Below are 23691 nucleotides of genomic sequence, written 5' to 3'. Positions count from 1 at the left end.
GCCTCCCAGCTAAGCATGTTCAAGCATTCTTTTCCTCGCCTGCTTCGGGGATCAGCTCCTCTCCGAGCATCCCCTTGGCAGGGACCCCAGAGCCCCTGCAGGGAGCAGGAGGGGCTGGATGACAAAACCCCCAGGCAAAAGCAACCACTGCAAGGGGCTGCAGGGGGAAAGGCTATTTCAGACCCTTTTCCAGTACTGTCTGAGTGATAGCAAAGCCAGGAGCCTGCAGGCGGTGAGCAGTGGCCCTGCCTGTCCCTTGCCCTGTCGAAGCACCCAGCGTGGAAGCAGGAAAGGCCAGTCAAGGAAAACTGCTCCGTTTTGCCTCCCTTGGGCAAGGAAGCAGCTTTGCTGGCTGTCAGACCCACAAGAATCCCACGAGGACATAAATTTTTAATTTTTGTGCTACATCTCTGATTTTCTTATTTGCAGGGCTTCTCACACCCTGAATCTCTGCTCCCCAGGGAGGAGGAGTTTATCTCTGATTAATTGCTAAAGGCTGGAGAAGGTGCCCTTGTACAGAGGTGACACAAGGAGCCCCACATCCCACCTGGTCCCACAGGGTTTCTGTCCTGCAGTTGCAGCCAGAAATGTCCCATTCCATCAGGGAACTGCAGAAATGGCTCATAAAACACAAGGTTGGGGATGCAGCAGAGCAGATTGGCCTGCCGCACCATGTGCTGCTAGATAAACACGGCGTGCTGCAAGGAAATAACACATGCCTCCAGCCTATTTGTAAGAAGAAAATCACCCTTCAGTCTCCACTTCCATTCCACACTAAGACACATGCAAGGAATTTCTTGCTTGGTGGGGACTCCGGACCTCACTTCCCACTGAGCCAGCCTGTTCAGCCAGGGTCTGCATGCATCCTCCTCCACTGGGCTTGCGGGAAGTGTGGAAAAGCCCCAAGGCTGAAATAAACCCCCAGCTTTCGCAGTGCTGTCAGTAATAGCAGCAGGAATAGCGGTGCTGAAGCTAACGCTCTGCTTTGCCCGAGAAGACGTGCATCACAGATGCCCAGCAGCCTCCCAGTGCCAACCCTATGCTTAGCCGTTCCTGTGGACCCACAAACAAGCCCCAGCAGGACCCACGGGCACTGATGCCTGGCACAGCGAATCCCCCAGCGCATGGGACAGAGATTGGTTGCACTAGTCATGCTGCTGGGGGGGGAAGAGAGGGGAACTGCCTTGTGGGCTCAGCCCCCGTTAGCATAGCGTCCTCTCCACTTAGAAAGCATCCTCAAGCATCAGACTCAACCAGCTCCAGTAGGGTCTGCTTGCAGAGGGGCAAGATAGCCTGAGCCCATGGCAAAGACCACTCACAACTGAGCTTAAGAACCTTTGGGAAACCAGCAGTGATAAATCAGTGTTCAAGCAAAAGCCTGGTGAAAATAATTTGTCTGAGATACCAGCACACCCTGCCCTGACCAGCCAAGGAGCTGCAGTGACCTTGCCCGAAAACAGCATCTCGGGTTGAAAGTGCAGAGTGAGAGGATGTGAGTCACATTTGGGATGTGGCCACAAAGGACAGATGTGTTTCGTTACTGTCCAGAGCCCTGTCTGAAGCTCTGTTTGTGCTCGAAGTGACTCAGACTTGCCTCCAAGCCCTTCTGAAAGAGGAGCCATGGCTCAGCTGGGCTCCCCGGGCATCTTTAAAACAAACTCGGGGGGTTCAGGGTCTTGAAAGGGAAAAAACATAACATAAAATAAATCTAAGTAGTGTTTCTCCATAGGAATCTTTCAATTTCATTTGTAAATTATTTAGAGAAGGATAAAATCAAATGTTTTAGTAGTTATCAACTGTAAGTTCACAGTCTTGAAAGCTAAATAACCCCCCGCTCCAATGGAGGGAGACTGGGGACATAGTTTAATGATGGACTTGGCAGAGTCAGGTCCTCAATATGGTTAGACTCAACGCGCTTAAAGGTCTTTTCCAACTGCAATGATTCTATGATTCTAGGACACAGATATTTCTGCTGGATTTTCTTAGACATTTACCACAGTACAAGGGGAAATGTCTCGTGGAGATACCCCACGACTGCAGGGAGGAATAAGGGAATTTCAACAGGTTTCCTTCCTACAATCCCAAGGAAATTCAGCAGCATTTAGTGAGGAGAGCCCCAAACCACTGAGGTAGGGCTGAGCAACTCCATATGAGACATCAGAGAATCTATAGGGGTGAGCATACCAGCCAGCCGAGCGTAGCGTGTTTGTTTCTTCGAGTCTCATGCAAAACCCAGAATCAGATCCCAGCCCCTGCACCTCGGGCAGCGTCCTCTCCCCCTATCACCCCTGCAGGCAGCCTTTTCCACACTCACCTTCACTATTTATCCACTGCTGCCCACACGCCCTACGGTGACACCAAGGGACCCTGCGGGGCGATGGCTGGGATCCCTTGGTGGAAATCAACTCCTGCTCCGGGCTGCACAGAACCTCCACTTCACACCAGTGGTTTTTTCCAATGCAAGAGCAGATGGGGCTGCATCTGCTGGGAGTTTTCCCCGGGCACATCCTGGCTTCGAAGGCACCAAGAGGCGCACGCTTGACTTAAACACCCGTGCGCAATAATGGGCCAAGCGCTGCCTGACCCAGGGGCCAGAAAGCTGGGAGCCAGCCATGCAGTTCACTTGGCAGACACTTGATGGGGCTACGAAACCGATTACCAGCACATCTGGCAAGAAACAGGGGTAAAAAGACCTCTGCCAGGTGTTTTGGGGTCTTGCTTTATGGGTAGTAGGTTGGTGTTGCAATAGCTGCCAGGTCTCAGGTGGGATGCAGGTCCTGGGGCAGCTGCACCCAGTGCCTGGAGGCTTCGCTTTGGCTTCGATTGCATCCTGGATGCACTGTGGCCGAGCAAGGATTGCCAGCACCTGGACAAAGCTGGAGGCTTTACCCCTAGAATATTTTCCATGATTTGAGAAGCCATGGAAAGGGAGAGCAGGCAGCTCTGGCAGGGAAGCAGCAGGCAGCTCCGGCAGCGCTGCCTTCACAAAGCACTGATTAAGTTTTACGCTGCTGCTGTAAGACCTTCTTACTTCTTCACACACCACTGCCTAAGCCCAGGCTCTTTGCAGGCTGCTGCAGTGGGCTTTTCCCATGTTTCACCCCAAATCAAGGGGAGGATAGGGAGGTGCAGTCCCAAAGCAGAGTCTGAGCATGGCAAAAAGCACAACCCCACATTGCGGAACCCGCTGCGGGCAAGGGCCAGCCCCAAATTCCCCAAACGCTACTGTCAAACTTGCCATCACAGCTCTAAATCCACCAGCCCTTGCCTGGCTCCGGCTAGCCGAGCAAACTGGCAGCAGAACATGGATGAGAGCGGCTAGCAAGAGTCAAAGTCTCTTCTGCTTGAGCAAAAAAAAAAAAGAGAATAAGAGATGGTCCCCATAAATCATGAGCTGGTTACTGATGGAGAGGACTCCCCTCCCTCTTGCTCTGCACACTGCGGCACAAATTATGGCCCCAGCTTCACTGTTGTTCAGTGATGAACATCTGAAAAGGCTGTGACGGATGAGAAAAGAGATGATTTAATAGCCATAAATCCAGCCAGCTTAGAGGTGTTTTTACAACCAAACCCATCTTGAATCCCCTCTGTTATGAATACTTATCACTCCCAGACACCACTACAATGGAAAGATTTTTAACAGCTTTAATAGAGACGCAATAAAACCCCCAGAGCCCAGCAAGCAAACGTCCTTCTTATCCCTTTAGGGAGGGAGAGGGTGCTGAGAGCCACTTGCTGCACTCAGTCTTGAAGGATCAAAGCTGGAGCAACCTCCCAGACCACTGCTAACCCCTGGGTGTAGCGGATGGGTGTCACCATCCAAGGGCTTTATCAGCTTTCATAAAGATGTTGCACAGGGGATGTAATCAATACCCTGCAGGGAAAAGATGGGGAGACAGGCTGTGGCCATGATATACAGCACCTTCCTCCTCCAGTGGTGCTCTTACCTTTGCCAGGGTCTCCTCCTGCAGGTACCCAAATCACAGCTGGCCCGAGCCACCTTCGGGGATTTAAAATAAGGGTGAACTCAGCTCAGCCAAAGACCCTCCTGGGCAGGGTGCCATCCCTCAGCTGCTCCTCATCTCCTTTAACGCACCTTGTTTCTCATGCATTAAAGGTTAAATGAGCTCAATGACCACCACCCAATGAGTGGGACAGGGACACCTGATCTCCCAGCTTGGAGTTAAACGGCCTCACTCCCTCTTGCTGTGCCTGCTGCCCCTACAGCCTCTCTATACCCCTCTGAAGGACAGGCTGCCCTCAGCCAGCAAGATCAGCAGCCAGGAGGTGCTGGGGGTGCATCCTCTATAAAGGGCACCCAGCGCTGAGCAAATACCTAATGAATAGGCACCTCCTTTCTTATACACACAAGTTTATCGGACGCAGCAAGGTGATAAGTAATTCATTGAATGGAGGGAACATAAAGCACTCCGAGGTCAGGTGGCTTCTAGTTTTGCATAGGAGGTCAGCCTGCACCCATGTAAAACCCGAAGATGTCCAAGCATGGGCTGCAGGGCTGGTGGGTTTCCTTCTTCTGATGGTCAAGCTGTGGAGTGCTCCAAGGAAGAAGGGCAGCCCCTTCCCAAGATAAACGTGGCCATAAAACCTTGCTGCTGGGCTATGGAGAGAGAAACTAGCACTGCAGGGCGGAGAACAGGCTTAGCTTGGCCACATGGAGACCTGAGGGGACGTGGTCTCTGAAGCTTTGGGTGGAGGATGACGCTTACGGCCCATTAATCTAAGGGAACATCTTTTTAATAAGATAATACTGAGTAATTGATTTTTAAATACACTGAAATCAAATGTCCCGAGGCCAGAGCAGTATCCCAGCTCCACCGTCAGATCAGTGGTGACTGGCAGAGATTGAGTGCACAGGGGAAAAGAAAATAAAAATTAAATCTCCTTCATATGCCTAGCTGGCTCCAGGGCAAATGCTAACATTTCTTTAAAAGGTGCGTCAGTTTTTCCCCTATTAAAAAAGTAGGTCATCAAAAGGGAGAAGCCACTGGGAGCTGAACTGGGGAAGCCACCAGACACCATCGAGGCCAAACAGGCAGCATGGAGAAGATCCATCTGATTAAAATACACAACAACATCTGAGCAGAGAAGTAATTTTTAAGATAATTTATTCCAATATATATCTCTCACACCCCATCCTTCACGCAGTCCCAGTCGAGAAGGGTTTATGGGCATTTTTTGGTTTATTTTAATATTTTTTTTAGAAAAATACACATGCAAACAATATATATTTCACTGTTGAACTGTTCTTTCATGTTAGGGGCAAAAAAATAACAAAGAAATGAAGCAGGACTCAGGGAAGACCTGAGTGGAGACAGACACAGGGATGCCACAGGGATAGGAGGCTCCAGGATGCGGGTGCTGGGCTGACCAGTATCTGTGGTCCAGCACATCCTTTCTGGCAGAAAGGTGTTCATCAGGGTGAGGGCGTGCCGGAAGGGACTAACACACACTTTGTCCTCCACCCCAACAAAAAGCTTGCTCTGGTAACCCTGCCCAGGTTTAGGAATGGCCACAGGAAAGCCAGAGCTGGATCCAGTCCTTCCTACAACACCCAGAGCCAAGCAGAGTCCCAGACCCAGCAACGAGGGAAGCCCAGATAAGGTAAAAGTATCCTTTTTATGTTAGGAACAACAGCAGAAACTGAGCACTACATGGAAAAATCCCATTATGCTATTTATCTTGTGAGATTCAGCTGACAGCATCGGGGGAAAGGACTAACAATCTCTTGAAACCTGGGCTTATGTTTCAGGACCATGTTTTTGGGGAGAGGCTCTGTGGTGCATCCTCGGCTGTGGAGCTGGGGATTTCTGTCCCCATGGGCAGAGCTGACTGAGTCCCATCAGAGCAGGGATGCTCCCTGGGAGCAGCAATGTCCCCACGTCCCCAGTCTCTCTGCAAATGCAGTGCCCTGGTCCATAGGGGAAAAAAACATATCGGCTGCATTTTGGGTAGTGCCATCACTTGAGCAGAGTAGGAGATGTACTTAAGACAGGGCTATTTCAGGCTTGATTGGTGATCAGCTAGAGCAAAGGGGCTGGGGAAGGAGGGTGTTTGATCTGATACCATGGCTGCTGCAGGAAGCCAGGAGGCTTCAGGAAATTCCACAACCTCACGGCAGCCCCAGCGCTGATGATGCAGCAGGGAGTGGGCACAGGGGAATCTGCCTCCTTGCTTCCTTGCTGTCTCTTCCCAAGGCGCTTTCAGGCAGTGCTCTCCTGGCCCTTCTCCTGGCAATCCCACCCAAGGCCATGGCTTTTTTCCCTGCTGATACAGGCTAATGATATGGAGCAAACTGTGTTTTATCTCTGCCCAGAGACACAAAATCACACAGGCAGCGGAGAGAAGGTTTCCCAAGGGAAGGTTTTCCCTCCAGCTCCCAAGGATCCTTCTACTGTGAAAGGTAGCAGCACTTTGCCAGCCCCATCTCTGCTCCCAGCAAGCCCCAGCACTGCCCGTGTCTCCAGCTGGCAGTGAAATCCCTGGATACACAACACAACCTGCTGCTAGACTGACCCAGAGCCGCCCGTCATCCACTGTATCCCAACCATTGGCATCCTCAACAGCCAGCTCCCTCATGGCCAGGACAAACCTACATGCTCCAAACACCCAGTGCCTCACTACAGGGCGAGATGGGTCAAACTGGAGACAAAGTTGACTTGCTCTCCCCCAGCAGTGGCTTCTCTTGGTGACGGGATGTGGCCTCAGCAGCTGGGTGAGGTCACTGCCATCCCCTCCTGCACGCCTGGTCCAGCTCCAACCTCCATGTGCTCACCCAGCAGATGCCAGCAGGGAAAGACAGCAGGAGGCTTGCTGCCTTGGATTCCTCCAGATTTCCCACTGTCCACAGCAGCCTTGGAAAGCCACCAGGGAGCAAAGAAATTTGGCAGCTCTGCACTTGCTGCCGTCGTGCTATGAAAAACTGAAGACCACAGGCAGCATTTCACAGGGGGCTGGAGACGCAGCAATCAGCTCCCATAAACACACTGTGGGGCTGCAGCAGTCACTCTCCTTTTGCTTTTATCTTGCTTCTTGTTTTTCTAACTGACAAAATACACTTTTGGGACTGTCTACTCTGAAAATAGATGTGAGAGGGTCAGGTGAGGGAGGGGGAGCTGGTTGGCTCCTATCTCTACAGGCTGCCCTGGTGCAGCTCTAAAGTTTGGTAGACGATCATGCAGGTTTTATTGCAGCTTGTGTGTGCAATTTCTTTTTAAAGTAGCCCAGCTTCAGTTTCAGGTATCCCTGGAGGTGAGTTCCTCTCCCCTCCCCACCTGCTCCAGCTGCTGTCTCTCCCAGCATTCCGGCCAGGCAGCTATTCAGTGGCCATCTGCTCGATGTGGTCGCTGAGCAGCTTGTATTGCTCTGCAGAGGAGAGAGAAAAGGGTGCTGGGAGGGTGCTGAAGCATCTCAGGCAGGTGGGTTCCATCCCTCTGGGACCCTGCAAAGGGGATGCACATGCCCTGGGCTCATCCCTACCTTCATCCAAATTGCCGATGGTCGCCTGCTTCTTCAGGAAGTCACTGCAGAGCTTCTTGTTCAGGCCGAAAGCCAGCATGTTGTGAATGAAAGTGCTGAAGAAGGACAGAGATGCTCTTAACGAGGGATGAACCAGGCTGCCCTTTCTTCCCCCCACCCTCCTCTTCCTCTCCACAGCCCCTTAGGCACTGGGATGATGCTTGGCTGTGGGAGATGATGCTAGGTCCCTGCGGTGCCTGGATTTGCTACACAAGGGGGAAGGACCAGGTCCTGGGAAGAAGCATCCAGCATCCTCTACACCATAAATGATGTGATCTGTAGAATGTCCCACCAACAGTTGGCAAGGACACACCACAGAGCCCAGCTACAGGAAGGATGATACCCACACCCTGCTCACCCCAGCTGGCCAAAGGTGATGTTCTCATTGAAGCGGAGGCTGTCATCACGTTCCTCCTGTGTCATGTGGCACCACTTCTCCCTGTAAAGCACAAGCCTGTCTAGTACCATCATCACCTTGAGACCCCCTGCCTGCATCCCCACCCTCCCCAGGGCACGCTGCTTGAGGACAGGAGGGCATCAAGAACTCCTCCGGCTGCCAGCGGCATGTGCGGTGTTGGAGAAGCTCACACACTTGCATCCATCCACAGATCTTTCTCCCTGGGGCAAAGCAAGAGACACCCCAGGAGAAAGTCTTCTTCAGCTGTGGCTTTCTCCTAAAGGCCCTGATTAAGGCCAGAGAATAGCACCAGCCCCTCCAGCACAGAGCTCGCATCTCTCACCTTCAGTGTCATCACTTCAGCAAGGATGGCAAGCAAGGGAGCAGGGTGGCTGCAGCTCTTGGGCATGGCAGTCATGGTGGGGCCCTGCTGAAGCCCTTCCACCTGGTGGGGTTACCAGGAGGTACCAGGCACCTCTACCCGACCTGCAGCAGGGCTCCAATTCCCTGAGCATCAAGCAATCTGCTCCCCGAGGGTATCTCCCCGACTCCGACAGCATGAGGGACTCCTGGACCCCTCCAACAGCCCCAGTCTGGGGCTGAAGCCCCCTCTTACAGCACTGCCCCAAGGATGCTCCCACTCCCTCACAAATGCATCGCCTTAAAGGAAGGGGCGATGTGGGGGTTAAGCTCTAGATGCTCACAACCAAGTCGAGGTGGAGGCAGGAGAGCTCATCCAGGTGTCCCACTTGGGAATAAAGCCTGTGACACAAGAATGTCACTATGATGGTGCAAGGCTCAAGTGGTGGTGGGGGGAGCTCAGTGCATGCATGCTGGGCAAACTACAGTTCAAGGTGAAGCCAGTCCCTCCCGAGAACTCAGGTGAGATTACAGCCAAGGATAAGAGGAGGAAAAGCAAGGAAAACCAGGGATAGGTGGAAGAAAAATAGCTCTGTGGAGGAGAAGGAAGAGGAATGGACCGCACGCTTCCAAGCAGGATGAGAGGAGCTGTGTCAGGTGGAAAAGGCAGCTAGGAAGAAGGGTGTCTCACAGCAAATTCAGAGAGGTTAGCTCAGCCCCAGTGCAGGTTTGTGTTGCTGAAACTGGGAAAAGATGAGAGCTCTGTCAGGCTGACCACACGAAAGTGAGCCTGTTCTCATTCAAGTCAGCCAAGTCCAAGCGCGTGAAAGCTGCTGAGCTGCCTTCGGTCTCCAGGGGTGAGCTGCTTATATTTACAGGGCTCTGGAAACTTATACGATATGTTTAAAGGGATTATAAAAAAACAAACACTGTAATTTCTCCCAGATAAAGCTTACAATAGCAAATAAAAACCACATCCAAATCTGGAGAATAAAAAGAAAGGAGCAGAATCAAATTAGGAGCTTTGAAATCTGGAAGCAAAACTTCACAGATCTCACTGGCCCACTTACAGAAGAAGCATGCTTGTAACCAATTTTTTTCCTGTCTTTTCATGTTCTTGAAGGAGGAAAGGGAAAAAAAAACCATTATCAAAGTGCCCAAGGAAAATTTGCTGCACTTCTGGCTTGCTGTTCAGAAGTAACACGCCTGGGAAGGGGGAAAGCCCACATGTGGCTCTACTCAAACCCTTTGATCTTTATACTGGAAGGCAGGGAAGAACCCCATGGGCTGTACTAACACCTTGACTGTATTTCAATGTGCCCAGGAAAGCTTAGCCGCAGCTGGGCGCTAGCGAGAACCATGCCAGTGAGACTGGTTTGGATCAGTCAGCATCACTCTTCTCTCAGCAGCAGCGTTTCACCCCAGAGCTAACCTGAGCAATGCTCTATCTGAGCAAAATTTAAGTTATCCATTTGCCAGTGCATGCCTTAGCCCCATGGAAGATTTACTGTCTAGCTTCAAAGAGCCCTCGTCCTCTTGCTAATGCCATGACTTCAAGTTATTTGCTCCAAGACTGAACAGCCCATGCTCCAGCAACAGAGCAATGACTCTCCCCACTCCCTGATGCCAGCTCAGAGCACAGATGGATGCGGCTCCTTTTGAGCTTCGTAGCTTGGAAGAAACGCTCGCAATCACGACATGCAGCCCCGTTTGCATTTTTCTTATTATCTAGGGACAGCAACACAAGAGTGCATTAAAACAAATAGAAGGATCAGTTTTTCCAGCTGGCAAAGGATCCTTAGCGCATCTACGTGGCAGCAGAAGCCAAGAGCAAGCAGGAAAGACAGGAGAGGGGGAGACTTCCTAAACAAAGAGACTCAATTCATGTCCAAAACCTGCCCAGGGAACCATTCCTGGCACAAGCCCTTTGGCTTCCTCAGCAGCCGGGCACCCGATTCCCACAGTGAAATATCACAGCTTGAAACTGGTCAGGTTTCTTTTGAGAAAGCTGCTTTAAAGAGTGACCAATCTAAACCTTTCTGGCCCTTTTGAGAGGCTAAAGTACATGAAGTCAAGCCTCCAGCAGCCATTCCTCCCTGGTGAAGGAAGGTCTCCCAGAGGTCTCCAGAAATGTGTTAACCCCAGCCCCAGGCAGGATTTGGACCTGAAGTGAGCGTCGGCCTCTGGACACTAAAGCACCGAAGCACGGGGACAGACACACCTCTTCTCCTCTTCCTCCCCAGCGTCCCCTCTGGAGTGGCAGCGGAAACAGGGCCGACAAAAGTGGGGTGGGAAAGATCATGCAAAATCGAGGGATGGAGGGGAAAGAAGAGGAGACAGAAGAAGGTTGTTAGAAGTAGAGAGAGGAAAGAGAGAAAAAGAGGAGTTTAGTACTGGTTCCTTCCCCCCATCCCCTGCCCTCCCTACCGAGAGGAGATAAAACCTCAGCTCTCGCTGCAGCCCGGCCACCCCGGCAATGCCCTGGCCACTCCACAGAGATGGGCACCATCACACACCCATCACCACGGACCCTGCCTGTCATGATAAAGCACCATCCCTGACTTTTCAAGACACCAGCCCTCTCCAAACAGCTCCTCCTGCCAGGGATTTTAATCCTCTGTCCAGTAAGCAGCAACCAGTTCACCCAGTGGCTCGCACTATCCTCGCCAGGGACTAAGGAGGGCGGTCACCACCACCACCTTGTGATGCCCGGAGAAACTCATCCTCCAGACTGCAGCTCCCACAGCTCATCCGTTAGTCAGGCTTGTATCTGCAGCAGACGCAAACTCAGCCATCAGATTAATTGAGAAAGGCACTCGGAGCAGAGAGCAGCTGCCAGTGGCGTATGTCCTTGTGAGACATTTGCTGCTGCTAATTTGGGGCTTAATCAAAGCAAATGCAGTTATGGTTACATTACTGTTCAATAGGTTCTTTCAGTGGCTTGCTTGTAAAAAAAAAGAAAAGCAATAAAAGAGAAAGCAGAGATTGATTGTGAGCTGAGGCTGGCAGAGTGTCCCGTGGTGTGAGCCAGGGCTGCCGTGGCTCAGCTCAGGTTTTGGGGAGGATGCAGGAGGGCTGGCTGCTTGAAGAAAAGGCACTGCTCACAAAAGGGGCTCTTCAAATGCTCTGAGCTCAATGACTCTTGTCCCAAGAGCTCAAAACACTGCACAGACACACAGCAGGATGGTTTGGCTTCAGAAGGGTGAAACTGAGCCCAACAAGCATCTTGCTCACCCTTGCACCCCATGGGGTCTCCTTGCCCAGGCACCCCACTGATCTCTGCACAGAGCTACCTTCTGAAACCAGCCGTCCCTTCCCTTTGTAGGGTTTATCCTGATCGTCCCAGCTCTCAGGGCCAACCACGCTGCCATCTCCAGCTCTCATCTTTGCTGGCTGCCCTTGCTGGTCATTCCTCACGCTGCGCTGGCAGGGATAGCCAGGACCCAGGGCATCCCTTCCCCATCCACTGCACCTCCCTGAAGGGCTGCAACAAACACCTTTTCCCAGATCACCTTGCAAACTAATCCTGAATCCTGGCTGAGTTTTCTGGGCACACCACTAGGGCTTCGTTCTTGCAAAGAAAAAAAGATGCAAAACAAGCAAGAAAATCTTCATGCTCCCGAATTTCTAAGAGGATGGAGCTCTTACCTGCCCACCCCATACAGCAGTGGCCCCAGTAGATTTGCTATCAGGGGTGGAAAGCCAAGTGTTTCCCTGTGGTCGGTAATGCTTAGGGCCACCAGGAGTAGGGGAATATGCCAGAGGATTGGAGGGGAGACAGCATCTCCTTTTCCCATGGGGTCATGTCCTACCTGGTAGTGGGGGACCGCTTCCTGCGCTCACAGTGCACAGCATCGAAGAAGGCAGCGTTCCAAAACCGTAGGTTGTGCCTGCAGGGAGGGGGGAGATGTTGGGGACAGCCACTCCCCATCTGCCCCAGCCTGTTCCTCAGTCCTCCCAGGGCCAAATTCGCCCACCTCCCAGAGGCCAGGAGGTGATTTAAGTCGGGGGAGAGTGATAAGCGAGTCTGGTAGATTCGGTCCATTTTTGGACCAGCTCCTTGTGTGGCTGCAAACACACTCTCACTAGCAAAAGGGGCGAGCAATAGCCACAGCCACCTCTTTCAAGGGCAGTAGAACCTTAAAAGCACTCATGGAAGTCTGGGGAATATGTGGCCAAGGAAGACAAATGCCCTCTCCAGGGAGGCCAATGCCGGGCAGGAGCCAGCTTGCTCCAGGAAGGCTTTACCAGATCGGTTGCTGCTTGAGGTGCATGTAAAGGTAGATCTTCTCTCCTTTCTTCTCTTCCTCTGGGCTCTGCACAGAAACTGTGGGGATACACAGTTACATGTTAAGGTCTGGATGACTCCCACTTTCACATCCATGCACAGACTTTGGGCCCCTCTGCCAGCTTGGTGTCTAAGCAGCCTTGGTGGCAACGTCTACAAACCAAATGCTCATCCCCGACACCTCCCCAACAACGTGGAGAGGAACTTTGCCTGTTTTTTGCAAGACACCATGAAAAGTCCTTGCGGGACAAGAGCTGTGGTTACTCCAAAGCAAGAAGCTGTGAAGGCTACTTTGGAGCACTTCTCTAGGAGCTCAAAGGAGATAGCATCGTTTCTTCTTGCCTTGCTTCCCACCCCATACCTCTCATGCCACTTCTAGCCCTCGCTCCTTCCCCAGAGATGCCTTGACCGTGGCTAAGTCAGCAATGCTGGTTCCACTCACCTGTCTTCTTCAGCTTCTCCTTTGGTTTGTCCTCATCTTCGCTGTGGCATAGAAATCAGCATCAGCTCTCAAAAACCTTGTCCCCCAGACAGCCACGCAACAAAGCCCTGGCCCCTTTGGTGAGGGGAGCACCTTCATTTGAAAAGAACCCCACTCCAGTACAACTGTCCTCAGGACCAGAAAGCTGGCTAAGAGTCCCTGATGTCCATCCCAGTCCAACCCAGTACAGAGATGATTCAGAAGACCACAAGACAACAATGCTGTCTCCTGGAACCCCACATCTCCTTGCCCAAGGGACACGGGACTGCCCGACCATGAGATACCCAATGTATGAAGCATGGGACCAGGCTCTAGATCATCTTCCAATGGCCAAGATAACCCCTGGCTCATGGTGGCCCTACACCCAGAAGGATTCAGGCTTGGTCACATTACAGGTTCCTGCCTCAGCCCAGTCTCCCCGCCCAATGGAGTGGTACCCACTTGCTCTTTTTGGTGGTAGGACCCTTGAGTTTAGTCTCCAGGCCCCCGAAGAAGCCCTTGACGTTCTCTGTCTTGGATGAGGTGTTTTTCAGCAGCCGCTCTGCGATATCTTTCTTCTCTGCCAGCCAGCTGTTGGCTGATTTCAGGTAGGAGTCAATACTGCCCATGGGCTTCTCCTTGGTCTCCAAGGGCAGCGCATGCGTCTTGCCTGTGGACAACATGGCAGGAGCTCAGCTGGCCCCACGGTCCTGGGTGCTGGCAGACCCTGTAGGACCTGCTCCCCTCTACAAGATGCACAGTGGAGACCAGGAGCCAGAAAGAAACAGCCCAGACCCTACCCTATCCCAATTTCTGTAGGTCTTTATCCTCCCTTCCATTTTGGATAGCAAATCCAGCCCCCATGGAGGAGTGACTGCCACGCACCAAGGAATAAGCCAAGGTGCTTCTGGGCTGGTGATTTTACATCACATTCCCAAGATTGGAGAACATCTGAGGATCGTCACATACAAATACCCTGCATACAAAAACAATGGCAAACCAGCATGAACTACCACCCCAGTTGAGGATCTCCTGCAGGTTTGCACAGGTTCTGCATCATGCAGGCTCTTTTCTGCTTGATACCTGAGTCAGTCAGAGCAAGCCAAGCTTGGGTACCCACCCATCACCCTTGCACAGGGCACACTTCACCGCTGGTCTCCAGCACAAGCAAAGCTGAAGGCTGCAGGCAGCTCTTACCAATGTAGTAGTAGGTGAAACACATAGTCATGAGGTTCTTGGCAGGGCTGAAGTCATCCATCTGGTGACATCTGACATGGAGAGACAATTTGGTAAAGACACTCAGCGATGGCAACACAAGTAGCCCCATGGTTGCTGCCCCTCCTGGAGCCACGGCTCTGATCTCAGGGGCTCTTGGTGATTGCAGCGAGGTCCTCCCCCTGCCCTGACTTACTCAAACAACACGAGGGCGAACGACTGCATCAGGCGGTAGAACGTCTGTTCCGAGACACACTTGGAGTTGCAGCGCTGCAGGCACAAAGCTCAGGGGTTAGCACAGCCCTGCAGGGCAGCTGCCTGTCTCAAGCAGGAGGGACGACCTGAACCCCCACCCCAGCACCCCCCACCACAGGGAGGTAGGCAGAGAGCGCAGGTGGTTGAGCCTCCCTCTTGGAGACAGCAGTTTGCCTCTCTGAATTGTTTTTTCTAGGGAATAGGACATTTCTCAGTGCTGATGGGATTTCATTTTAAATAAAACAGACTACTTCTCTCCTACATTGCACCAAGCACTTACATAACTGTCTCAAGATGCATTTATTCACTTCTGAATCTCCCTAGACTGAAGTTCCTCACTTTCCCTGAGCTCCTGCCTTCCAAAAACATTACTTTGGGCCACTGCTAATTCCCCCTGGCCTGACCCTCCTGCCCAGGCAGCTCCAAAGCTTTGGCACAGTCCTCTGCTCCTTCACCCATCTCTCCCCTTACCTGGGCGCTCACGTATCTCGCAAACCACTCCCTGCCCTTCCCATTCTCGCCACTGCAGAGCTCACCAAACCTGGCCTTTTCTTCTTGGTCCAAATCCTCTCTGAAATGGGGAAAAAGAAAAAAAAATAAAACAGAAAACAACCATCATTAAAGATGAGGATGGGGCCAGCATCCCCTATCATAGAATCATAGAATCACCAGGTTGGAAAAGACCCATCAGATCATTGAGTCCAGCCAACACGGCTTGGTTCCCCAGCATTATCCCATCCTGGTGCTCCAACGCTAGGAGAGAGGCAGAGGGCAAGGAGAACATCTATTCTGTCATCCTCCAGCTCACACTGCTCTTTTGTTCCTCCCTGGCAGGGGGGAAGCCAAAGGCAGAAGGAGAAGGGAAGAGCCAAGGACAGTGAGAGCAGAAACTGAGCTCCAGAGACAGGCACTCTGCCCCAGAGCAAAAACAACCCCTATTGCTGCTCATCATGCTTGGTTTGCTCAATCGTGCTTGACACACAGAGCTGCAGCGCTATGGAGAGCACAGCGAGGGGAGCTGAGGGGCTGCAGGGCTGCGAGGGCAGAGGCAGGGGCTGTCGGAGCCCTGGGGCACATGCAAGCTGCTGGCATTTGCACAAGCAGCAGCAGAGGCACCCAGCGTGGGAGAGGAGCTGGAGACTCCCAGAAGAGCCAGATCCCCAGCATGGTGACATCCTGGGATGGGAGAGGGGAGAAAGATGAGAGGATGGAAGCTGGGAGTGAAAGATGAGTGGGGACATACTCAAGACAGGAGTGTAAGTCAGAGCCTATATCCCCCTCTTAGCTCCGACGACACATTATGGCTGGGAGCAACAAGCTGCCTTAGCCAAGACCAGGGAAGGGCACAAACCGATGCTCCCAGAGTGGGAAAGCAGCTAGATCCCATCCTGTGGGACGTCCTCTGGCAGCAGGCTCAGCGGCACTCGCCGGCCCCGCTCACTCACCCCCCAGTGAAGATCTTCTCCACGTAGTGCCGTATGAACTCCCGGCGCTCGGCCATCACCTCGTCCCGGGATGACTCGGTGCTCTGGCTGGAGGAGAAGGACTCATTGGAGGAGGAGCGGTGGTAGCCACCCCAGTGCCTGGGAGAGTCGCCCATGTCATTCTCACTGTCTGCCGATTCGGTGGCATCGCTCTCCTCCTCAGCCACATCCTCGGTGTCCCCCAGGTGCCCATTGCCACTGGGGGCAGTGGGAGGAGAGGGCTCTGAGGGGATGCAGGCAGGTGTTTCAGCATCAAAGTCAATGAGATTCCCTACAGGCACGTCCAGAGGCGCTTCCATGGCTCTCCCAGGGAGGATATGGCAGTGTCAGGGGGCCTTGGTCCTCGTCCTTTCACCCCTCACTGGGACGTCAAGGCCATCACCGGTGGGGTGCCTGGGAGACTAAGGCAGGCAAGTTCTTCTGTGGGGGGCCAGGTTACCACAGGACATCTGAAAGATAAAGGGAAGACATGAGTGAGGAGAGGACCCCAGGGAACAGCCACCATGGATCTTGGGAGAGGAGACCACCGTCCACCACCACCTACAATGTCCCCAGGACACCTGTCAGCAGCACGGAGGGACAGGACCCAGGCGCACGAGGCAGGCAGAGCTGGCTGCTCTCCATGAGCCACGTGAGTAAGCAAACCCACGCAGTGCTTGTGTGCTTTCCACATCGTTCAAGTGGGTTTTTCATCCTTTAGGCCAGAAAAGAGACAATTTAAGCCCAAGCTCCTTATGCCACTTTTGGGATGTGACAACTCACAGTCTGACGGGCAAAACTGGGCCAGCATGAGCCAGCAGCCGGCAAACACACTGGTGATTTTCCAAGGCAGCCCCAGAAAAGCATCTTCATCTCCCCTTCCCTCCTGTCTGCTCACGGGTCTGCCTGACCCAGTTTGGAAATGGAACCATCTCCAGGGTGGAGCACCCCAGTGTTCAACATGCACCAGCTTAAACTAGGAATCCAAAGGGGATGCTGAACACAGCAGAGACTCTATTGGGATGGGGATGTTGGATTCGGGACTGCAATTAGATTAATTAGTTTTGGCATCCAATGCAGACTGCAAAGGCCCCGCAAAGCAAGTACAGTGGCCACAGGCTTCTCCTCTCCAGAAAGCGTGAGGAGCACTGTCCGGCGATGGAGAGGAGAAGCCTGTGGTCACCGTACTTGCTTTGCGGGGCCTTTGCAGTCTAGGTTGGATGCCAAAACTAATTAATCACATCCTCGGTGAGTGTTTCTCCCCTGGGAGAGGCTGAGTGAGATGCAAGCCTGGTGCAAGGAGCCACGCTGCAGCAGCAGGGCACGGGGCCAGCGCAGCACAGGGCGAGGGAGAGCAGAGCAGGTAAAGCAGTGGCAACCCCAGGGCAGCGAGATGGCAGCACTGCCACAGTCCCACTGCCTTCAAGGGATCCCTGGACACAGGCACCACCCCCAGAGCAAAAAAACCCAGATTTATTTCCATTTGCAGACTAGCGTAACTTAAAGGACTGATGCCCAGCTCATCAGGCTAAAAAGAGTTCAAAATGAAAGGAAATTCAAAGTGTCACCAAGCAGAGCATACTGTCCCGGCTCAGGGGCTGGGAAAATGACCGGCTGCAGGAGGAGCAGCAATTCCAGCAGTGCCCTCCTCCTCCTGAGAGCCTTTAGGGTCCATGGGATGTTGGAAGTGCTCTGACCCACGGGACAGAGAGGGAGGCACAACGCTGCACCCTCCTTGAGCATCAGGCAGCTCAACACCCTGGCTGGAAGAAGCTGAGACACGGCAGGGACCGAAAGGAAAGTTGCTTCGGGTGGCAGAAACTCATGCACCCACATGCACCCAACACCTCCGCCCTTCACCGGTACCCCCTTTTCCCACCCTCCCTCACCCCAAACCCCACTCTCCCCCCACACGCACGTAAACCTGGGTCTTGGGAGAGCTGCAAGGACACTGCTGCAGTCACTGAGCCGCCGAGAGCGTAGGAGAGTGAGCGGAGCGGGCGAGAGGCTGCGGCACAGGAGGGACTGGCAGGGTGCCCGTGGGGAACCAGCCAGCTGCAGCCTGGCTCAGCCCCCCGGGCAGCGCGACCCCCTCCAGCTGCGGGGACCACGCTGCGCTTCATCCAGCCACTCACCCTTTCTGCTCTCAAGGCTGCTGCAAAGTCCCTTTTTGCTCTTGATGGAGCAGGGACCTCTTCTGCCAGCACATGCAGGTCTGGGTTCAGAGCTGCCTCCCTCCAACACTGACAGTGCAAGCTTGTTTGCAGCCATCCCAGGCTGTATTTCAGCAGCAGGCAGGCCAGGGGGCATGCGATGGACCTTCACACAGCCTGTGCCTCCTTCCCTAAGTCGCAACTTGCATTTCGCCCGTGCACCATGATCAGGAGCGTGCCGGGAAGCAGAAGGTGCCAGATCCACAAACGGAGCTGCCAAAGCTTTTTGAGAATATTTTCCCCAGTTCCACACTTAATGGCAGAAAATTGTTGAGGACAAATCCACCTGCCCAGATAACAGCCACTGCATGGATGTGACACCAAACAAAGTCCTATGGAAAAAACATCTCTGAGCTGGGCACTCCTCGGCACATGAGAGTCTCGGATGTCCCCTGTTACCTGCAGCCTGTAAAGAAACTGCAGGGATTCCTCTACCCCATTGTTATCCTTATACGTATCCATCCAAAGCAGAATTAATCCCACTGAGCACGATGGTGTTTCTGCACCGGTACTTTGCAAACGGGGCCCCAGAAACCCAGCAACACAGGGGAAAGAGCCACATCCAGAAAAACATATTTATCCAGACATCACCAGAAGGAAAACAGGACTGTGCTGGGGCAGCAATGGCCCCTGGCTGCACTCCAGGCCGTGTCTGTGCCCAGGAGAAACAAAGAGGCATCTCTGAGCTCTCAGCAGGCAGATGGCATCGCTGCCCGTCCCCTCAAGGCAGCGGGGCAGGGGCTGCTCTGCGCACAGTGGTTTGCAGGAGCTCGCACACGGCTCTTGGCGCACTCCACTGCCCGAACAAGTGCTCTAAAACACACTGACCCATGTTTTCGCTGCATCCCTCGCATCTTTCTCCATGCACACACATACAGTGATCCTCTGGGAGGGAGGAGTTGGGGTGCAGGCTGAGCGAGACCCCAGGGCTCAGAGCGGGTATAAGCAGCATTGCAAGATCAGCAGGAACCTGGCCAGGCTGCAGAGAGCATTAGTAAGTGCGTTCTGCTCGCAGAGGGCCAGAAAGGGTTTAACCACTTGCTGACCAGCTCATGATAAAGCCCTGCCCTTGTACGAAGGCCACAAAAGGTATTTTAAGGTTCTGGCAGCTGCTGCTTCCTAGATGTCTCCACAGCTTCCAAGGTTGCTTCTTTCAAGCCTTCCAGCACAAAGCCCAGAAGAGCTTCAAAACCAAAACAAGCCTCAAACTCAGCCTCCACAACCCAGTCATTGCTCCAGCAGGACAAATCCAGGAAAGCAACAGCCAAAATACAAACCAAGAGACCCAGCTCCCACAGCCTGAGCACACGGCTCCAGCCACGTGTGGATACCAGCCTGGCAGCACATCCCACCACCCTCAGCGCAGCCCAGGAGATCCTGCTCCTGTCTTGCCACTGCTGGGTTGAGTTTGACAGGGTTTGGAATAAAAAGAGCTTTAGGGCTGCTCAGGAGCCTTACTACATCATCACAAGCTTCGGTATCATCATGAGCTTCAGCATCTCTCAGCTCCTGCAGTTCCTGGGCTAACTTTAAACATGAAGCTCACACAGATAGATAAGGTAGCATGCAGCTGACTATGGGTCTTCTTGCAAAGACCCCATCATCCCACTCAAACTCAGTGGGTATGCTGCAGGACCTCAATAATGCACTCCTGGAAGTGGGACATGATCCCAGTTTGCTGTGATGGAGATCCCAGTGGGGAGTGGGACTCAGTCTGTGGGCCCCAGCCAGCCCCGTCCCCAGAGCTGAATGACAAACTCTAATCCCTGTTATCAGCTAAGGCCGTGGGTGGAATCCTGCATAATGACAGCTCTTGAACCCATACTTGCATCTGCACGCTGCGTGGAGATGGTACTCCAGCCTGGAGCCATCAGGGGTGATTATATACTGTAATTAAAATTAAGAAACTTCTGGCTGTCTTCTCATAGCTATGAGAATACACCCCTCCAGTCCCTCTGCTCCCTGGATGCTGGGATGGCACCCAGACACATAGCGCAGGATCTCTGAAAGCCCCTGGGGACGTTCAGCCCAGTTACATCCCCCTCTAGAGATGCTGCTCCAGGGAAACAAGAAAGACACTATTAAATATTCTTGCAGGACTCAGCTTGGGCAGCCCAGAGGGGATGGCTCTGCTCCTTCAACTGCCACACACCGACACAGCTGTGAGCTCTGCCAAGGTCTCCAGCAGTGCATTCATGCCATGCCAAGGGCTACGTTTGTCCCCGCTGCTGCTCAGAGCCAGAAGAGCTGTGCCAGGGCAAGAGAGATGCTGCCACAGTGCGTGAGCAGCATCATGCCCAGGCCTGGTCACAGTCGGCAGCAGAGGAGTTTTAAACACATACCGTGTCTCCAGTTCCCAGCCGTGGCAGGAGACGTGTCCTCTCTAACCTGCAAGAAGGGGAGGAAGCCTCCTCCAGATGAATATCCTGATGTCGAGTGGGATATGGGGACTCATTGCTGCCGGAGGGACAGGGCAAAGAGGCATTTCTCAGTGCTGGCACTTTTCCATGCTGAAACCAGCCACGGAGATCCCCACTGCACTCATCCACCCTGCGCACAACACAGCCACGAGCACATCCAGATCCTCACAGACCCGGGCTTGCATTGCCCACCGGGCAGCCCGATCACAGAGTCCAAACTAGGCACAACACTTGCACCGCAGCCCTTGCAGCAGCTCCAGGGGAGAGACCCTGGAGACCCAGGAGAGAGAAACCCTGGGGAGACCGTGCAGCCACCCGCCTCCTTTGGACCTGTGGGGCTGTCCTGCCAAAGCACCTCTGCACCCTGAGAAGTTCCCTGGCAGGCGCTGAGCCAACCTGTCAGGTCTCTGCAAAGACACCGTGGGCAAAGCTTTGTTTCTGCCAAGGAAAACTCCTTGTGCCGTAAGGGAACAGCCTGTTTCCTCCAAGGGAACTGGTCAGTCTTGTTCCCCCTTGTCACTCCCACAGTGTGAACACTCTGGCAGCTGGGTCATCGCTGAGGAACACGGACTCTTTGAGCACTGGAGCCCTCAAACCACCCTAAATCCAGAGGTACTGCACCAATACCTCCTCCCAAAGTGCCATGGGAACGTTTAAACGCACAAACCTCCTTGCTTAAACAAGCCCTGGGACTTAAAGGAGCTGAAACTCCCCCATGCTGAGTTTGCTTGTCCCCACTGCAGATTTGTTCCACTCCCTGTGCTGACAGCAAGGACTCACTCCTCATTTTATCGTGGTTTAAGCTCTGTCCTCACCAAGTCACAGTTGCGCTACCCCTGATCGCAGATGCTGCTCAGCCGCTTTGCAGGCTGAGAAGTTACAGCCTCTGCAACTTCATAAAAATAATTCCCCGAATAGCAGGGAGGCTGTGAGCCGAGACCTGCGCTCAGCTGTGCTTGTGCAGGCAGAGCAGAGACCGCACGCACTCAGTGCGTGCCAGAATCAGCACCCATCCCTGCACCAAGGCAGGGGGAGAGCCCGCAGGGTGGGTCCCATCCCCTGGCAGACCCCGATGCAGGGATTTTTGGCCGGTGATGTGAACACCATTGGTCCCCTGGGTCTTCTCCCAAGCTGCAGCTCTTCTCCTGGCCTCAGCATCGCTCTGCAGGGTCGGGCAGCTGCAGGCAGGACCCTTCCCCTTCTCAAAGCCACAATTAACCCACACGGGTCAATTTACAAAGCCAGCTTGCTCAGCCTTAAAAACAGAGCTGTTTCAAGACAATCTGAAGCCCAGCAAGCTCCCAACTCACCCCTGCTTTGCAAAGAGCCCTTTCTTCCTGCTGCCATCAGACACCAGATGGCAGCTCCCTGTTTGCCTGGACTTTAGAAGAGAATTAAATGTCTCTTGAATAGACCTGCGCTGCAGAAACCAGCTTTTGTGCCGAGCAGCGGCTTCTCCTTTAATGCTCGCCAGCAGCACAGCTTCCACCTCCCCCCGCTATGCACAAACATCCCCAGGGAGCCCCAAAATGGAGCTATTTATTCTGAAATTCGCATTTTCTCCCTACAAAATTTCACCAGGGATCCCAAGGGCTGGCTATATTTTGGAAACGAGCTCCCCAAAAGGCACAGGAGGGTTTGCCTTGCCCCAAACGCACTCAGACCTGACTCCTAAGGGAGATGCTGCCTCCAGTTGTGTTTATGGTTAAAGATGCAGCCAGCGCAGAAGCACTGCTGAAGCCTCTTAGTGATGGAGCCTGGGGACGCATGGGGCACCTGGGGACCCTCTGTCCTACCTGGAGAAGGTGAACATATCTGACCGATGGGCTGAGTTAAAAGAGAGAACAGCCATTCCTCGGTGGCTGGGCCATGAGAAAGCGGGTTATCACCTCCCAGGGTGAGATGGGGAAGAAAACGAGATTAAACCCCAGCAGGAGGGTCTGCGCTGCTGTGCTGAGGCCTGTCCTCGCACGGGGTCACGGCGGAGATGGTGGCCCGCGGTCGCTCTCTCCCTCCCCTCATTTTACCTGCACCCAGGAGCCTCGGCGCACCTTCGCATCAGCAGCATTCAGCGAGGCTGTGTCCAGCGTGGCTGGCACGCCAGGGAGCAACCAAGACAGGCAACGGGAGGACGATGCAATCCCTGCCTCCAGAGCTCAGGCGCATCGCGTCCCCCCCGAGTGCCCACGCAGGCACGCACGGCTGCGCGCACAATCCAGCTGGCTGCAGCATCGGCTCGGAGGAAGGGGAAGGAAAAAAGCTCATTGTGTAATTTCACCACAGTTTTCACAGCTAGCTGAGTGTGGATGCCTCCTGAGAGCTGTGCCAGCCCCTTTCCTGTGGCACAGGGTGAGCGTGCAGCCCCTGCGAGAGCACTTGCCTTGCTATAGGATTCCCATGTTGAGCTCATCACCCTCCCCAAAACAGCCTGCCCAAGCCCCTGTGCATGCAGTCATGAGAAAAAAAAAATAAATTAAGTGGGGTCTCCATGAAAGAGGAGTTTGCCAGCCCTTTCCATCTCCTTTAGCTGTTTTTAAGCCTCCCCATCACTCAGAACCCTGAGGACTGCAACTTACCTGCTCTGCTCCTCTCCAGATGAGCTGCTCCAGGGAAAAAAAATTACCAAATGAGATCAGAGGGAGAAAAAACCCAGTGGGGAGGAGAAACTGGGTGAGAGCAGCCAGTGCAGCATGCAGTGGGATGAAGGCAGCGCTCAGGGGAATTACTGCTCATTTGGAGGGCAGCACCACTAGAGTTTGGCTTCTCCCCTGGCACCATTGAAGAAAAAGCTCCAGGGGTCTTACGGCGAGAGATGAGAGAGAGGGAAAAGGCGAGACCTCTAGGAAGGCTGCCTCATTGGGTATGGTACATGCCCAGGGGTCAAGTTTTGGGGTGCTCACAATAGGGAGTCTCTGATACGAAGGGAAGCAAATGACTGCATAGAGGAGACCACTAGCCCCTCCATCTCTGCCAGTCTTGTCTTGGCAAGACACTGCCTATATTAACCTAATAGGCTCTCTCTGAAGGGCGGTGCTCTGGGGCAGTGACAGCCCCCCCAGCTCTGCAGCACTGCCCAGGTGGTGG

At 53.5% G+C, this 23691-nt stretch overlaps 1 protein-coding gene across 2 annotated transcripts; it reads right to left on the bottom strand.

The window, feature by feature from the left end:
• Positions 1-4969: 4969 nt before the first annotated feature.
• Positions 4970-22855, bottom strand: KIAA0513 (KIAA0513 ortholog). 2 transcript variants are annotated; one of them, XM_069868833.1, is made up of 13 exons: positions 22635-22855; positions 15957-16444; positions 14983-15082; positions 14453-14526; positions 14239-14309; positions 13504-13711; positions 13024-13064; positions 12542-12620; positions 12106-12183; positions 10515-10544; positions 7895-7975; positions 7498-7592; positions 4970-7383 (listed from the first exon to the last, which is right to left on the bottom strand). In XM_069868833.1, exons 2-13 carry the CDS (start codon positions 16292-16294, stop codon positions 7334-7336), a joined length of 1245 nt encoding a protein of 414 aa, XP_069724934.1. In that variant the 5' UTR covers positions 16295-16444; positions 22635-22855; the 3' UTR covers positions 4970-7333. The 2 variants fall into 2 exon arrangements, with proteins under 2 accessions (XP_069724934.1, XP_069724935.1); XM_069868834.1 differs by lacking the exon at positions 10515-10544 and having other exon boundaries at positions 22635-22853.
• Positions 22856-23691: the final 836 nt, after the last annotated feature.

Source organism: Phaenicophaeus curvirostris, chromosome 14, assembly GCF_032191515.1.
Source record: "Phaenicophaeus curvirostris isolate KB17595 chromosome 14, BPBGC_Pcur_1.0, whole genome shotgun sequence".
NCBI classification, from domain to species: Eukaryota; Metazoa; Chordata; class Aves; order Cuculiformes; family Cuculidae; genus Phaenicophaeus; species Phaenicophaeus curvirostris.
The sequence above is the reverse complement of the archived record's forward strand: the minus strand, read 5'-3'. Positions and strand labels throughout refer to the sequence as shown.

Excerpts from the sequence above, each read along its gene's own strand:
- KIAA0513 (XM_069868833.1), bottom strand. The coding sequence starts at position 16,294 with ATGGAAGCGCCTCTGGACGTGCCTGTAGGGAATCTCATTGACTTTGAT. Across the intron at positions 15,083-15,956 it reads GAGAAGATCTTCACTGGGGG|AGAGGATTTGGACCAAGAAG; the intron begins GTGAGTGAGCGG and ends TCCCCATTTCAG. Across the intron at positions 14,527-14,982 it reads CGAGATACGTGAGCGCCCAG|CGCTGCAACTCCAAGTGTGT; the intron begins GTAAGGGGAGAG and ends TTGTGCCTGCAG.